The following is an 18,570-nucleotide window of genomic DNA, read 5'->3' on the forward strand; positions in this document are numbered from 1 at the left end:
TAATTGAAAGGGCTGACAGGGCTGAGGTAGGGGAGGAGGAGGATAATGTGTGGGCTTAATCGAGAGACCGAAGAATGCGGACACCACACTGTGTGTGCGTGCATGTGTGTGTGCATGTGTGTGTGTGAGAGAGAGAAAGAGAGAGAGAGAGAGAGAGAGAGAGAGTGAGTGAGTGAGTGTTTGTGGGCACTGTTGACCTTGGATAAACGAACGCCATTATCTGAGTTTGGGAAATTGATGAGTGCATGCTGTTTGCTTAGATACTGTTTCTCTGAGCAGTGGTCATGGATCACACTGCAGTGACCAGCCGCCCTGCCACAAAGTAAACGGCTCAAAACTTTCAAACAATTGAGAGACTCTTTATTACAGCACTATTGAGCGCTTTACAGAGAGAGTCATGGCAATCTGGGACAATGGAAGACTGAACTGATATTAATGTTAATCCATTGCCTCTACTTGTACATCTTTTCCACATGAATGCCACACAGTACACAACACAGTCTTGTCAGGGCTTACTTTAGTAGTATTTGTGCTTTTGGTATAGATTTTAATCCGGTGGAAATGATGAACACTGATGAATGGGGAGAATTTGCATCACCAGCAAGCCTCAAATCTACTGAATGCATTCCTATATGGAGCAAAAATGAGGACATTCTTAATGTTGCATCCTGATACTGATCTAAAACTAAACATTCAGTGGACTTTCAACCGTAAATCAAACATTAAATCATAGTCAGCTTGTCATGACCACCCTTATCTTATTGCAATTATTGTGTAAATGTGAGTACTGACAACATGGAGCCAGTTTAGACCTTGCATTAACAGTGTTTTTGGTGATCAGATCACATTCAGATTTCACTGGTCTGCATGAAAAGCCCCAAGACACATTGTGATTGGATTACGATTGGATCACTCAAACCATATTTGCAGGTGGTCAAAGACAGATCTCGTCTGTAAAACGTCTGTTGATTGAAGTTTGTCTAGTCAGGAGAGAAGTATGGCCAACAGGATATGACTCTCTGAATGATGTGGACCAGGACTTTATTATCTCATTCCCAAACCTTACTAAGTCGTGGCAGTTTAATCCATTACTCTACACTTTTTTGATGAATTGGGGAGTTGGGAAGGAGATGAGGTGGTGATCATCCAGCATCCTGACTTCACTAATGCTCTTGCCGCTGAATGCAATCAAATTCTCACAGCAGTGCTGCAGAATCTTGGAGAAAGCTTTCACTGGACAGTAGAGGCAGTTACTCCAAAAAAGCAGGATAAACTCTTTTTTAATACTCTTGATTCAGATAAATCAAGATAAGAGCAATAAATGAGCAGGTGTCCCAATACTTTTATCCATATAGTTTACATACTGTGTACATATATTTTTATGGGCACTGGTGGTCAATGTGTAATTAATTTTCTAAGTGAAAATAAATCCACGTAAGAACACATGAGAACTCTGCACATTCTAAAGAATTATAACTGTTTATTGGTAAATTTAATATATTTCAAAATATGGTACATTAAATACTATATTATTATGTTTCTCCCAATATGTTACAACAGAAAATAATAAATAGAAATATTGTTTCCCAGGAAATGCCATATTAAGGTCTGTTATATGCAGAAAATGCCGTATTAAGGTCTGTTTCATATAAATGAATTGTCCCCTTATTTACACTTAGAAAATTAGAGTCGGACGAATAAGACTATATACACTAAGCACATTTATTAGCCCATCTGCCCCAATAGGACGTGTTGTGTAATACTATGTCAAATGCACATTGGCATTTGTATAAATAACAACGTCTTTTGATGTTGATGACCGGCTAGTAGAGTTCAAAGCATGCTGCATGTCACATCATATAGACATGACTCAGACTATGAGAAAAGTTTAACAGCAGGGACCATATTGGTTCTGTCACAGCTGGACAAAGCCCTTTATTTACAGTAGCTGTCTGCTCCTCCATAGGCACTTAACTGTCCTTGTGTCCCTGACCGCTGCTCATTTTATTTAGAACACACATCCACACACTTATATAAACTGACACACATTCGCAAGCATAAGCTAGGTGTAACCAAGAAGAAATGAAGGAAAATGTGTTCGAACAGATGATAAAGTACTGAGCACATAATTACTGCTCACAAGTTCAAAAGGTCACACAGTAGAGTGAAATGAGCTAATTAATATGATATTAGCATGAGATGTTTAAAAATGTTGGATTTTGGTCACCTGGCACCACGACTTAAAACCAACAAAATAGTAACATGCAATAATGTAAAATATAATTCTAACATTATTTAATTCTAACATTTATTTACTTTAGATCAATAGAATAAGACATTGTCATCAGACATTTAAAGACATTAGATTTAAGTTACCTGACACCACAACTTAAATCCAACAAAATATCAATGTCTATCAACATTAGAACATAACGTTGTGTGGATGTAAACTTCATGATGTTTTCCAGACATTGGGTTAATTTAATTATCCCATTTTCAATTTGAAGTTGACATGCGACATTAAAAGACATTAGATTTTAGTTACCCGACATCATGAATTAAATGTCAACAAAACATCAACAACTGTTTTGCAGATCAAAATACCTCAAAATTGGTCTTTTATGTCAATATGACGCTGACATGAGATGTTTGAAAGATGTTAATTACCAGACACTAAATATCACAACTTAATATCACAAACCAATAAAATATAAAATAATACAACTGTGTTGATGTTAGCATTATGATCTTTCACAGATATTGGGTGTTGTTCACCATAGCGCACAACAGAAATGTTATATTTTACTTCAGTATGACCTTAGTAGACGTTGCATTTTGGTTACCTGACACCTGAAAACCAGCAAAACAACAACATTCTAACAATGAACAGAATATAACATTTATTGGATGTTAACATTGGGACACTTTGTTGGTTTTTGGTGCACAACAAAATGTTGTGGAGATAAAGTTGAAAGAAGCTGAAATTTGGTTGCCTGACCCAACAACTTAAAATCGAAAAAATATCAACATTGAATGATGTCCTTTCAATTTCACATTGTGTAGACGTTACCATTACGACATTTGGCAGTTGGTTGTTGGGTTTTGGTTACCATACCTCACAACTAAATGTTGGTATACTATGTTAATATGACACTGTCATGTGACATTTGGAAGATGTTAAATTTGTTACTTAATATCACACCTTAAAATCAACAAAATATTAGCATAATCTAACAATGTCGGAATATAACCCTGTGCCACTGTTCACATTATGACATTTGCAAATTTTAGATTTTAGTTACAATAGCGTACAACTAAATTTTGGTAGTTTAGGTCAATATGATGTTGGCCTGTGACGTTTGGAAGATGTTACATTTCAGGTCCTTACAACATAACTTAAAACAAACAAAATATTAAAGTCAGCTGTCATCTGTAGTCAATTTTGAGTCAAATTTACTTTGGCATTAGATGTTATTCTGACATTGAACTTTGGTCATTGGATCTACATTAAACTTGATAACAAAGTCTATTGATGTTGATGGCTGGCTGGTAAAGTAGAGAAATATGATTACAGCATTTTTGGGCAGCAATATTTTTTAAATATTTAAATCACTCTGCATGTCACATCATACAGCAATAAATCAGACAATGCCAGAAGTTTAACAGCAGGGGCCATATCAGTTCTGTCACAGCTGGACAAAGCCCTTTATTTACAATTGCTTAATGGTTTTTGATCAGCTGATGGTTCCACGCAATATTGTACCCACCCCTGTTTGGCAAGGTTTCCACCTAATTAGCCTCAACTGTTGTGTCTTTAGCCACAGAGATATCCCTAATGGATTTAAAAAGAGACTCAATCATTCGTCCATAATCTTTAATGGAAGCATTGTTAGAGCGTATCACTAACATCCTCCAGCTAACAGATACAACAATCCTGGCCTATCTGCTGACCTCGACTTCCAGATAGGATCAGTTGGCTTGCTATCAGAGCCCATTCATGAGCACGTTAAACTATTGGGCAGCTTTATTCCAGAGCTTTAATCACTGCCCTGCAAAAAAAGGAACAAACAATCCATTAGAGCCACAGAGCTGCTCTCAGACATCATGGAGAAGAGTGATTGGAGTTTTAGAGTCAGCGAGGGACACCCGCACACACACACACACACACCCGCACACACACACACGTATGCAAGCAGACAGTTCCACATGCATACACGCAATCTCTCTTGGATAGAAAGCCTCACTTTAGGCAGGCCTGACAGACTCTGGATGGGAAAAAAAAACATTGTTAATTGATCTGATGGAGCACAAACTTTCTGTCAATTAAACAATTAGAGGCACTCTCTCTAGAGTTGTCAGGTCTTTAGAACTCCCTGTTCTCTGATTATCAGGTCAATATTTGTCCAGTTGTCGTCCAAGAGACCACTTATCCCCTCCGTTACTGGCTGGGCTGGGGAGTTGGGGGGGTGGGTTAATATCTAAAGCATCAATCCATCCCCGTCTGGTGACATGTTGAACGGCGCAAAAGCCTCCTCCAGCCCGGATTCCTCCGGCAGCCTAGGAAAATATCACTCAGCAAGCTATTGCCCAGTCGACTGTGCTATTTGCTTTTCAATTAGGCCTCATTCAAATGGAGATAGAGCTTTTTTAAAGCATTCAGCTGCTACTCTAAATGAGTTCAGGATTTTCTGCTTGAATCGCCAATTCACTCTGAGCCATAAAATGATTACTTGTCCAAACACAGGCATGGAAGTAAAACAGAGTGGCATCATAAATAGCTTTCACCCAAATGGCACAATTTGCCAGGTAAGTGATACACGGACAGGATAAGGCAGTTTGGACAACAGTCTGAAAATGGACAGTGGCCTATAGACAAGGTCGGACCTCATAGTGGAGCTCCTTAAAAGGTCTGAAAGAGGTGGATGTGAATGTACACGCAAATGTACCTTACACTACAGTACCTTTTCAGCACTTTGGAATCCAAATCTCACCAAAGAATGCTTCACCCCCTTCCCCTCCACCACACCATTGACTACTCTCACTGTCCTGTTTTCAGTGTTGGCTTTTCAGTTACAGGATTTGTGAAGCATTACTCAATTCAGGGTTAAATCGATGCCTTGTCTGTTGGTTTTGGCCCTGCTCAGACAGCGCTCAGAGGCTGTTGAACCGAGAGAGTGAGCATCGAGGGGCCACAGAGCTCAACCGTTTATCACATAGTATCCTCTCCGTTCCTCCAATCATTAACACGGGGGGAAAAAAACTAAGTCCTGCTGTTTGCCTTCCTCCAAATGATAACCCATTTGAAGTTGAAGCTGCCGATACCTGCGCTGGACAGGCCATGAATGTGCTGATTCAACAGGAAACAGCCTCCCTGTTAACCAGCCCAGAACAAGGCTGAATATGGATTAATCTATGGAGCGGCAGGACAGCGCCGAAGAGGAATTCTTTTCATTGATGAATCACACTGTCTGATTGATTTTAATGACTAACAGGCAATCCATCCAAGATGACAGTATCAGAAGTATTGTTTCGTTTGTTAGAACCAATGAATGCCACACTGGTGTTAATTTGTAGTCACATACTGGTGTAATTGAGCTGATAGGGCAATCTTATCACAGATGGAAGGAATGACAAGACCTCCTGAAAGGGTGGCAGTGGCCTTAGAATCACAGTAGGCTTGAAGAAACAGGTTTGACTGTATATTAAACACACCCTAATAACTGATCTTAAATTCGGTCTATATCTAAACTAAAATGTACAAATAGATGAAAATACTGGCATTATTAAGATCTTATTAAGATTAGTATAGGCTAAGGTCTCATTAGAAAACTCCAGTGGTTTTTATGGGTGGGCAATATGGAACAATATAATTTCCCAATGTTTTAAGACATTTTAATGATGTACCATATTTATCGCTATATTTTGACACTGTATCCATGGTTTGAACTCTGTAGCTGCTCTGTACTATAATAATATAATATATATAATATATTATATATAATATATAATAATTCAGGATGAAAGGACCAATAGAAATGCTCTAAATTGACTTGGAATAAAGTCTGTTTACATTGACTTGCATTGAAGGTTGAGAAGGTTTTTGCTCCTCTAGTTAATTTGCTTTAGTTTTGGGGATATGTGTTTTTCTTTGGACAGCAACGATCTCCAAAAGTTTGTATCCACTGCTTAATCCAACATTTCTCCAAAAATCAGCGGTATTAAAATTTATTCATAATTTATTTGATGTGAGTAAAGTCATTTAGAGAGGGTTTGGCATGAAATGGTTAATTGTAGAGAAACAGGTTTAGATTTCTTGATAGCAACCAGGAGTCACCATGACTACAATACAAATATAACCATTATATATATTACCCAACATCAAAACTTTATTTTCATATTTAGTATTTAATACCTTTATGTTTTATATAAACCAATGTATCTTTGTTTATATAAGTTAATAATGAATTTTGAATATAAGATGGATTTCCCCTTTAATTTAGTGTTCATTTCCCCTTTCCAATCAAAAACAGCCTCACCTTGTTAGGGAAGACTTTACACTAAATGTTAGAATTTGCTGTGAGGATTTGTTTTGATTGCATTCAGCCATAAGAGCATTAATAACGTCAGGTCAGATGATTAGGTCTGGATCACAAATGGCACTTTAACTCTCAAAGGTATTGGATGGAGCTCCATCACTGCTCCACAGCCGTTGTTTCTCCATGCATTGAGCACAGTCACCCTGTGTCCAGAGCATCCAATTTTATTGGCAGTCCTTTTCTATGAAGATTATACAAACTGTGTGTGTGCCGTTGAACATCCTTAAAGTAGCTGAATCCATGTACTGGACGGGGTGTTTGGAAACATTTGAGCATATAGTGAACACTTAACATTAATGCCATAAAAGAGCTGTTTTTGTGAAAGGAATGTGAGTGTAAAAAACCTTTAATCTAGTAAAGAACATTTATATCAATTTCTTCAAACATTTAAAAGGTTCCTCCCACAAACATCTCATCAAAAGGTTCTTTTATGGCCTTTGTAGCTTCCTTTATTTAAAATGGTGTAGTATAGTGAAGATGCATGGCTATATGGATGGTTATAGTTTATGGATGATGGGCAATTGAAGGTGTACCAAGGCAAAAATACTGTTTATTGACCTACACAAAATATGTACATTCCATCCGGCCGTGAACCTGACCCATGGCCATTAAGTTACATAGAGATACACAATAATCACCAGAATTAAATGTCCATTGTGTGTTTTAAGACACGTTTGGCTACATTCTCTGCGGCTTCAATCAAAAATGCAGACATTCATTAACTTATTTTAGAAAGAGAAAGCGACTAGCCTACATTTCAGACAAATATACAATTATACAGTATTTACAGGGCTGTAAGCAGTGTCGTATGAGGATTTGGTCACAGTTCAGAGTCATATGTGAGGATTTGGCGAGAGTTCAGAATGGTCCTCCACGTCCAGTTCTTGGTCAGACTCATGAGAAGAGTCTGAGTGGATTTCAGCGTGAGACAGTTCACTGCTCCTCTCTGCAGAGCTCCCGTCCTCCAGCTCCCGCTTACTGACCTGAGGATTTTCCTGCACAAGACCAGAGAAAAAGGCATGTATAAATGAGAGGTATCCTTAACGGACAGAAAACGGTGGATGGTAGATGCTGTTCTTTGCACTGTTAATATAGCAGCTGTTACACTAGAGAGACGACTGCCTTCATGTTGCTCACTATGTTACATTAGCAGGTTTATCAGGGCTTTAACATAACCTCTCAAACAGACACTGAAACTGAACTGCACATACAAACAGGATTATGATATTAAATGATATCCTGCATATATAGATGTGTAATGTCAGATTATGAAAATAAAAAACAAATAATAATAACAGTACTAACATTCTATTCATAATGGTGATGATAACATGAATATGGACAATATTGCTAATATTATATACTAAATTGGTCATGCAAAATATGTACATAGTATGTGTTGTTAAATAATATATTAATAATAATAATAATAATAATAATAATAATAAATACTAATGAACTATTCATAGTAATGATGATAACATGAATATGGACAATATTGCCAACATTATATTGTAAAATATGTATAAATAGCTAAATATGTACGCATTGCATGTTGTAAGCTAATAATAATAATTATAACAAAGAAATAAATACTAATAAACTATTCATAGTGATGACAACATTACTTTGAACAATGTGGTTAATATTATATGTTAAATTGATTATTGCAAAATATGTACATAGTATGTGTTGTTAAATAATAATAATGTAATAATAATAATAATAATAATAATGATAATAATAATAATGATAATAATAAATACTAATAAATTCACAGTGATGATGATAACATTAATATGGACAATATTGGCAATATAATATAGTATTATATTGATTGATATATTGATATTAATATCGATTATGCAAAATATGTACGGATTGCGTGTGGTTATATAACAATAATAATAATAATAATAATAATAATAATAATAATAATAAATACTAATGAACTATTCATAGTAATGATGATAACATGAATATGGACAATATTGCCAACATTATATTGTAAAATATGTATAAATAGCTAAATATGTACGCATTGCATGTTGTAAGCTAATAATAATAAGAAAGAAATAAAAGAAATAAATACTAATAAACTATTCATAGTGATGACAACATTACTCTGAACAATGTGGTTAATATTATATGGTAAATTGATTATTGCAAAATATGTACATAGTATGTGTTGTTAAATAATAATAATAATAATAATAATAATAATAATAATGATAATGATAATAATAAATACTAATAAACTATTCACAGTGATGAAGATAACATTAATATGGACAATATTGCCAATATAATATAGTATTGTATTGACTGATATATTGATATTAATATCGATTATGCAAAATATATACGGATTGCTTGTGGTTATATAATAATAATAATAATAATAACATGTATGTTTAAATGATGTAAATTTAGCCCGAAATCTGATGTGTAATCTGTAATCCACACCCACCTGTTTGAGGCGCCTCCATTTAGCTCTGCGATTCTGGAACCACGTTTTTACCTGAAAAATAAAAACAACAAAACCTTGTAAGTCACACAGATGTTACACCCTTCACTGTCCTTTAGCCAGTCCTGCTAGGAACGCTGGCTGCGTGAACATTTATTTATTTAGTTGCATCGCAGTTCTTCTTCTTAAACACTTACTGCACTAAAGTCTGATTGCTGTTCTTTACAATGTGTCAAAAGTTTAATGACGAACGGACCAACAGAATTCTCTAAAACTTTAATAACTATAAACAATAATAACATATTCTACACTGACTTCTGCTGGAAGCTAAGAAATGTTTTCCTTCTTCTGTAAAGTTCACGTTTTGGAGATACGATGTTTTTGCGAGACCCTGAAAATATAAACATATTACTTCAGTAATTAAACCGGGCTAAACTACGCGCGCTTTGAGTCTCGCGCCGCTGCTGAGTGATTATTACTGATGGTGGACAGACCAGAGCTTCTCCACTCATTCTTGCATGCTTTTGAAAGTGCTCCTACAGCTCTAGATTTTATATATCTTACATCTATATCTCAATTAACTTCAGACGATATTTAATTTAGCGCGTCATCCGACTCTAAAGCGGCGCGCGCGCACAGTCTGACTTCACGAATCTTTACCCGCATTGATTAAAACCACCGCAGGTGAGAAACACATATTCATTTATTGATTTGACTCTTTGAAATTATTACACATGCATGTGGTTATTCGTGTATTTAATGCTTTGATCGAATTCATTGATTAATCATTTTGATCAGCTTATGTTAATTTGTCTTGACTTAGGGGCGTTAACAACAGTCCCCGATCAGTCTCGCCAGCTGGTCTTTAGCTTTAGCATGCATAGGCTAGTTTCACACTGACAGACAGTAAAGGTTTTATTATTTTGTTATTATTAAGTTTTCATAATGTTTGTTAAATTGGTTAAATCAATGGCTTATGGTTTAATTATTTGGCAAAAAATGTTGTATATATATTTTATTATTGGGCAACTATTTAACACGTCTGAATCCTGTAACAGTTTAGGGTCTAGATTACGAAGCCTAAATTCAAGGATTAGTCCACCGAAATCATATATATATATGAAATACCCTTAAAAATTTAAAACAACAACAACAATAAAAAGAAGAAAGCTGGAGACACCAAACACGTCTGAAGTGATCCATTACATTTAGGGTTACAAAAGGGGAACTTGTGTAAATAGGTGAACTGGACGAAAACCATTCAGCCCCACATAAGAAACAGTTACATTGTAAAACATGATAAGCTCTTATTCCATTAAGAAAAACACTTAGATGATCAAATATTGAGATTTGTTCTTCAGCGTGGACCAATCACCGACCATAAACATGTACTTAATGTCCACTTAATGTCCTTTACTACTGCAGCATCTAACGAGCATTAAACAGGAAGTATGTGTAAGAACGAATCACACGATTATACCTAATAAACTATAATTATTATTATTATAGTTAACAAACTAATGTTCAGCTAACGGCCACTTTAAGATGACCAGTTTAATTACTTTATTTTAAAAAATTTTACTTGTAAAGTTTTTTTGTACAGTAAAATATTTTACAGTGCGCACTAAATAAACAGTGCTTCACATTTACAGGATTCAAATTTTACTTGTAAAGTTTTTTGTACAGTAAAATATTTTACAGTGCGCACTAAATAAACAGTGCTTCACATTTACAGGATTCAAATGCGACTTGTAACGTTTTTTGTACAGTAAAATATTTTACAGTGCGCACTAAATAAACAGTGCTTCACATTTACAGGATTCAAATTTTACAAGTAAAGTTTTTTGTACAGTAAAATATTTTACAGTGCGCACTAAATAAACAGTGCTTCACATTTACAGGATTCAAATTTTACTTGTAAAGTTTTTTGTACAGTAAAATATTTTACAGTGCGCACTAAATAAACAGTGCTTCACATTTACAGGATTCAAATTTTACAAGTAAAGTTTTTTGTACAGTAAAATATTTTACAGTGCGCACTAAATAAACAGTGCTTCACATTTACAGGATTCAAATGCGACTTGTAACGTTTTTTGTACAGTAAAATATTTTACAGTGCGCACTAAATAAACAGTGCTTCACATTTACAGGATTCAAATTTTACTTGTAAAGTTTTTTGTACAGTAAAATATTTTACAGTGCGCACTAAATAAACAGTGCTTCACATTTACAGGATTCAAATGCGACTTGTAACGTTTTTTGTACAGTAAAATATTTTACAGTGCGCACTAAATAAACAGTGCTTCACATTTACAGGATTCAAATTTTACTTGTAAAGTTTTTTGTACAGTAAAATATTTTACAGTGCGCACTAAATAAACAGTGCTTCACATTTACAGGATTCAAATTTTACAAGTAACGTTTTTTGTACAGTAAAATATTTTACAGTGCGCACTAAATAAACAGTGCTTCACATTTACAGGATTCAAATTTTACTTGTAAAGTTTTTTGTACAGTAAAATATTTTACAGTGCGCACTAAATAAACAGTGCTTCACATTTACAGGATTCAAATGCGACTTGTAACGTTTTTTGTACAGTAAAATATTTTACAGTGCGCACTAAATAAACAGTGCTTTACATTTACAGGATTCAAATTTTACTTGTAAAGTTTTTTGTACAGTAAAATATTTTACAGTGCGCACTAAATAAACAGTGCTTCACATTTACAGGATTCAAATTTTACAAGTAACGTTTTTTGTACAGTAAAATATTTTACAGTGCGCACTAAATAAACAGTGCTTCACATTTACAGGATTCAAATTTTACTTGTAAAGTTTTTTGTACAGTAAAATATTTTACAGTGCGCACTAAATAAACAGTGCTTCACATTTACAGGATTCAAATTTTACAAGTAAAGTTTTTTGTACAGTAAAATATTTTACAGTGCGCACTAAATAAACAGTGCTTCACATTTACAGGATTCAAATTTTACAAGTAAAGTTTTTTGTACAGTAAAATATTTTACAGTGCGCACTAAATAAACAGTGCTTCACATTTACAGGATTCAAATGCGCAGAAAGCTGAAAACGCGTCACATGATTTCAGTCTGTTTGGTTATTGTCAAATTTTAATCTTTGCCAATTTGCTCCTCACAGATCAACTAGGTCACGATAATTTTACATTCACATTTTATCTGCCTTATTATTCTCGGTATGGATATTAATAAATAGCCTTTAAAAGGTTAAATAATTCCCAAACAATTCTTAAAAAAAAAGAAAAAAAAGACAGCCATCTGCAGGTGTGTGTGTGTGTGTGTGTGTGTACCTGTCTCTCGCTGAGCTGCAGCATCTTGGCCAGTCGCTTCCTCTCGGGTGGGCTCAGGTACTTCTGCGTCTCGAACTTCTTCTCCAGCTCGATGGTTTGCTCGTTGGAGAAGCGCACTTGCCCTCCTTTCCTCTTGTGGACAGGTCGCTGCAGGAACGGACTCCACAGGAGAGGTTTCGCTGGATAGAGAGACAGATTTACAAACACTTTTACTAACGATTCACTTAATATATGCCCCCAATCCCTTAATCACAGCCAGTTCAGCTCCCCGGACACAGTCGCATCGTTTGCGTCGTTATCAAACTTAATGCAGTTAGTAAAATCTCCACAAAGAAGCCCTGTCAACACAGACTGACACTCTGGTGCTGCAGCAAATGAGCCAAAGCTCCATCACCATCCAGTAAGTCTGGCATGAGCTGAAGCGACACAACTGGCTCGTAACAACAGTGAATAGTGAACATTTATAACCATTTATAAGAGGAAGAGGAACTTCAACCAAGCAAAGAACCATCTGCCTGTCTGTCTATCTGTCTATCCATCTGTCTGTCTGTCTGTCTATCTGCCTGTCTGTCTATCTGCCTGTCTGTCTGTCTGTCTGTCTGTCTATCTGCCTGTCTGTCTGTCTATCTGCCTGTCTGCCTGTCTGTCTATCTGCCTGTCTGCCTGTCTGTCTATCCATCTGTCTGTCTGTCTATCTGCCTGTCTGTCTGTCTATCTGCCTGTCTGTCTGTCTGTCTATCTGCCTGTCTGTCTGTCTATCTATCTGCCTGTCTGTCTATCTATCTGCCTGTCTGTCTATCTATCTGTCTGTCTGTCTATCTGCCTGCCTGTCTGTCTATCTATCTGCCTGTCTGTCTATCTGCCTGCCTGTCTATCTGCCTGTCTGTCTATTTATCTATCTATCTGTATATATATATATATCAGCAGCTGAGTGTTTCCTCAATGCGTATATATATATATATATATATATATATATATCTTTACTTATGATACTATTATATCTACTATATATAACTCTAAAATAACTCTAAATTATGCTAGAATAATACGACCAATATAATACGACACATAATACCAGTATACCTTTCATTTTCATATTAATTTCATATTTCATATTTCATATTGCTACATTCATATTAACAGTGATTAAAGGAAGTATCTTCTTCTTTTGCTTATTGTTATCATCATCATCATTATTATTAATATTATTATTATTATTACATTATTATTGTTATTATTATTGTTATTGTTGTTGTTTTGTACGAATTTAAGATCATTAAGTCTCATTACTGTTGAAGTCTTAGACACGTTAGAAGTCTTCATACAGGTTTGGCTACAGTGTAAATACAGACCGGCTGCGTAATATTAGATTATTATTTTCACGCTCAGAAATACAAAACGTGTGAGGACAAACAGACCTACATGCTTTAACTTAAAAATACCATTTTAATACAATATAAAAAAAAAATTATACAGATTTTAATGTGAAATAAACCTTCCACTGGTTTCTCTCTCTCACAGCTTGTCTATCAAGGTGGACCCTTCGTGGCACCTTTCTTTTGAAGAGTGCAGTCATTTTCAGACGGACTGAATTGGTATCAGATGATGTTATATATGTGATACAGGCTCTATATAAAGAATGTGAGGAAAGGGCGAGAGGTGGAGTGTTGGTGGTGGTTTCAGTGTTACAGAAATAAAGCTCTCGGGTTCTGCGCTGCAGCTTCAGCTGCTGACAGCAGGAGTTAGCTAGACTGCGGGCTGAGAGCTGCCTGTTTTAGAGGAAACCCTCAGTAGAGGTTTCAGGCTCCGGTGTGTGAGGGGGGCAGTTTGTGAGCAGGGCCAGCAGGACTGGGGCAAAATTTCCGCCAATGTGTTTCCTGCCGCTTTATCGGCTCAATGGCTGCAACATCCGTCCTGCATCCACCCTCCTCCTCCTCCTCCTCCTCCTCCTTCAGCACGGGGAGACTGCGATTTACCCCCTCAGCAGCCCACGATGAAGAGTCTACTGAATGTTGGTATGTAAATGATTGTAATATTCCAGATGAAGATTATTAAATATTATATTAAATAATGATAGCATGTCCCCCTTTGGCAAGAAAGTAGCCTGGAAGCTAGATCAGTAACCCAGTGGGGTTGAAGCTGCAGAGTAGCTGGATGTGTGTCGCCCCAAGTGATGATGATGATGATGATGATGATGATAAAGAAGATGATGATAATGATGAAGATGCTACAAGTCTGATCAGTGAAGCCCAGCTCAAATGAATCAGTGTGAAGTAGGAGTGTGTGTGTGTGTGTGTGTGTGTGTGGGCTGGATTTGGTGTGTTTGTGCTGTTGGGTCTGTTGGGCTGCTCTGAGGGGAAATGAGTGTTATCAGTAAAACGGATCCCGGCTATCAGCAGCCGAGTGTTTCCTCAATGCGCCTCTATTGAGGATGTGGAGACAATAATCAGCGGCGCGCACGGCACCCTGGGAAGGGCCTGCAGGAAGCGCGCGCAGCCTCTCAAAGCAGATCTGCTCCTATCGAGAGCTCAAGGTTTCCGCGAGGAGAGGAAAAGGGTCACACACGCACATACCTCACTCATACACACATTCATCACACGCACACACACACACACACACACACACACACCACACACACAGACAAAAGCCTAAACGATTAAACATAGCACACACACACACACACACACACACACACACACACACACACACATCACCTCACCTCACTGGCATACAGTAAATAGCCTACACACAGATACACACTCATACCTAACACACACACACACACACACACACACACACACACATCACCTCACCTCACTGGCATACAGTATATATAGCCTACACACAGATACACACTCATACCTAACACACACACACACACACACACACACACATCACCTCATCTCACTGGCATAGAGTAAATAGCCTACACGCAGATACACACTCATACCTGACACACACACACACACACACACACACACACACACACACACATCACCTCATCTCACTGGCATAGAGTAAATAGCCTACACGCAGATACACACTCATACCTGACACACACACACACACACACACACACACACACACACACACACACATATCACCTCACCTCACTGGCATACAGTATATATAGCCTACACGCAGATACACACACACACACACACACACACACACACGCAGATGCAGATGCATTGGAAGGGGAATTCCACACGTTTTTAAAATGTAGATAAATATAAACAAAGTGGACTAACTTTGCACAGACCCAGATTTCTTTACAATGGTGCTGAAGGGAAACTGGAGTCGCCATGACTACGACACCAATATAGCCAAATACTGCCCAAACAGAATGGTTGGTCAAGCACAGTGGGTAACACCTCCACCCTCCCTGTGGCAGACTGGTGTTCAATTCCTGGCTGGATAAAGACAACACCATGACTACAACAGGAATACAGCCATTTATGTCCTATCCAAACCTACCAGTGAAGCTCCACATCTCCACCTCTGAGCTTTAAGTGTAATAATGATGGTGGTCAAATGGTTGGTAAAGCTAGTGGATAACAACACCACTCTGCCCATGGCAGACCGGGGTTCAATTCCCAGCTGGACAGGAACACCACCCTACACCAATCAAAGTTCTTCAGCGAGATGATTGAAATGCTAATCTCTCTGCTAGTGAAATTGTGGTAAGTCTGACAGTAAGATGTTATTGTGTCTATGTCTATGTGTCTATCGCCATGACTACAACAGAAATATAGCCATTTATGTACTATCCTAAACCACCAGTGAACCATCACATGTCTTCTGAGCCTCAAATGTAATAATGATGGTGGTAAAATGATTGGTAAAGCTAGTGGATAACAACACCACTCTGCCCATGGCAGACCGGGGTTCAATTCCCAGCTGGACAGGAACACCACCCTACACCAATCAAAGTTCTTCAGCGAGATGATGGAAATGCTAGTCTCTCTGGATAAGAGTGTCAGCTAAATGCTGTACATGTATAAGTAGGGTAGATATGTTGGGACCATTGTGCCAATATGTATCTATCTGTCCATCATGTGTTACTGACCAGGGGTAGCCATGACTACGACAGAAATATAGGCAATTATGTTTTATCATAAAGCACCAGTGAACCTCCGCATGGTGGTCAAATTAGCAGTTGGTCAAGCTAGCAACACCCTTCTTGGGCAAACTAGTGCTTAATTCCCCAGCTGGTCAAGCGCATCACCCTACACCAATAATAGTCCTTGGGCAAAACTTCTAATATTACATAAACATGGTTCAAATGTAAGTGTCTGGATAAGAGCATCAGCCAAATGCCATGCATGTAAATGATGGAGAACAATTAAGCCTTGGAATGGGCTATAGGTGCCTACTCCTCCACCATGAATGTGGCATCAGGCAGGATATTCATATCTATGTGGGATAAGAACGTTCTGGCCTGAAACTCCATTCCCCACCACTGTAGACAATTCCCTCACTCTTCTGCAATGGATTTCAGAGCAAACCAGTCTGAATAAATGACTTTCCTTCCATCTTAATGATTCAATTTTCAGGACAAACATTAAACCGATTAAACATACACACATGCCCACATTCACTCACACACTGGCCTACTCCAAGGTGCTGTTGGCAACGCAATATCTAAAGAGTATTACACTCCCATAGTATTTTCAACACGCTTCCTTCTCTAAAATCACAGTAGTGAACCTTGAAACCCAAACGCCAGTAACAAGCCTCTGCACTGGTGTGTGTGTGGAGGGCTTTGTGAGAGAGGTTTCGAAATAGACAATAGCTTCCGCTCTGGTCAGTCTGGTCGACGTTTATTAACCACATGAGCTGTTGGTAAACACACCAGCACACGGCTGTTATTTTTTCTTATGCCACTGTTTCTTCCATGCTACTAGGTCTGACACATTATTTAGGGCAGACTGGATCACAGGATGAACCTAATGCTGACAGAGTGAGCACGCAGGAGGGAAATGGACTGTGAAAACCCAACAACAGTACTTCATCAAAGTCTTCATTAACACAACTTATAACAGTATAATGTGGTGGACCCAAAAGCTTGGTCCGGCGGTCTCCTCAAGATGTCTTAGAAAGCTTAACACTGTACAACATAACCCACTGCACATCGCACATCACTCTACAGCACAGTTAAAACTGAGTAGGGTTTCAAAACCTATTTCCACAAAGAAAGTAATGCTTTAAAACGCTAACAGATCATCATCATGGTAAAACAACGTATGCTGTAAAATTCTGTTCAGGAGTAATGCAAGGCTGTAAAAAGTAGTCTCTACCACTATGTAACCCTGTAAAACTTAGTTTAGTGGTAATGTAACCCTGTAAAACTTAGTTTAGTGGTAATATAACCCTGTAAAACTCAGTTTAATGATAATGTAACCCTGTAAAACTCAGTTTAATGATAATGTAACCCTGTAAAACTTAGTTCAATGATAATAGAATTCTGTAAAACTTAGTTCAATGATAATAGAATTCTGTAAAACTTAGTTTAGTGGTAATATAACCCTGTAAAACTTAGTTTAATGACAATGTAACCGTGTAAAACTTAGTTTAATGGTAATGTAACCCTGTAAAACTTAGTTCAATGATAATAGAATTCTGTAAAACTTAGTTTAGTGGTAATGTAACCCTGTAAAACTTAGTTTAATGACAATGTAACCCTGTAAAACTTAGTTTAATGACAATGTAACCGTGTAAAACTTAGTTTAATGGTAATGTAACCCTGTAAAACTTAGTTCAATGATAATAGAATTCTGTAAAACTTAGTTTAGTGGTAATGTAACCCTGTAAAACTTAGTTTAATGGTAATGTAACCCTGTAAAACTTAGTTCAATGATAATAGAATTCTGTAAAACTTAGTTTAGTGGTAATATAACCCTGTAAAACTTAGTTTAATGACAATGTAACCGGTTTAAAACTTAGTTCAATGATAATGTAACCCTGTAAAACGTAGTTTAGTGGTAATGTAACCGTGTAAAACTTAGTTCAATGATAATGTAACCCTGTAAAACTTAGTTTAGTGGTAATGTAATCCTGTAAAACTAAGTTTAGTGGTAATGGAATTCTGTAAAACTTAGTTTAATGATAATGTAACCCTTTAAAACTTAGTTTAGTGGTAATGGAATTCTGTAAAACTTAGTTTAGTGGTAATGTAACA

At 37.0% G+C, this 18,570-nt stretch overlaps 1 protein-coding gene across 1 annotated transcript; it reads right to left on the reverse strand.

Annotated features, from left to right (window-relative positions):
- Window positions 1–7,126: 7,126 nt before the first annotated feature.
- On the reverse strand, window positions 7,127–16,471 carry hhex (hematopoietically expressed homeobox). Its single transcript, XM_072667922.1, has 4 exons — window positions 16,459–16,471; window positions 12,390–12,568; window positions 9,067–9,117; window positions 7,127–7,591 (listed from the first exon to the last, which is right to left on the reverse strand). Exons 1-4 carry the CDS (start codon window positions 16,469–16,471, stop codon window positions 7,430–7,432), a joined length of 405 nt encoding a protein of 134 aa, XP_072524023.1. The 3' UTR covers window positions 7,127–7,429.
- Window positions 16,472–18,570: the final 2,099 nt, after the last annotated feature.

The sequence above is a fragment of the Salminus brasiliensis genome, chromosome 22 (assembly GCF_030463535.1).
Source record: "Salminus brasiliensis chromosome 22, fSalBra1.hap2, whole genome shotgun sequence".
NCBI lineage: Eukaryota > Metazoa > Chordata > Actinopteri > Characiformes > Bryconidae > Salminus > Salminus brasiliensis.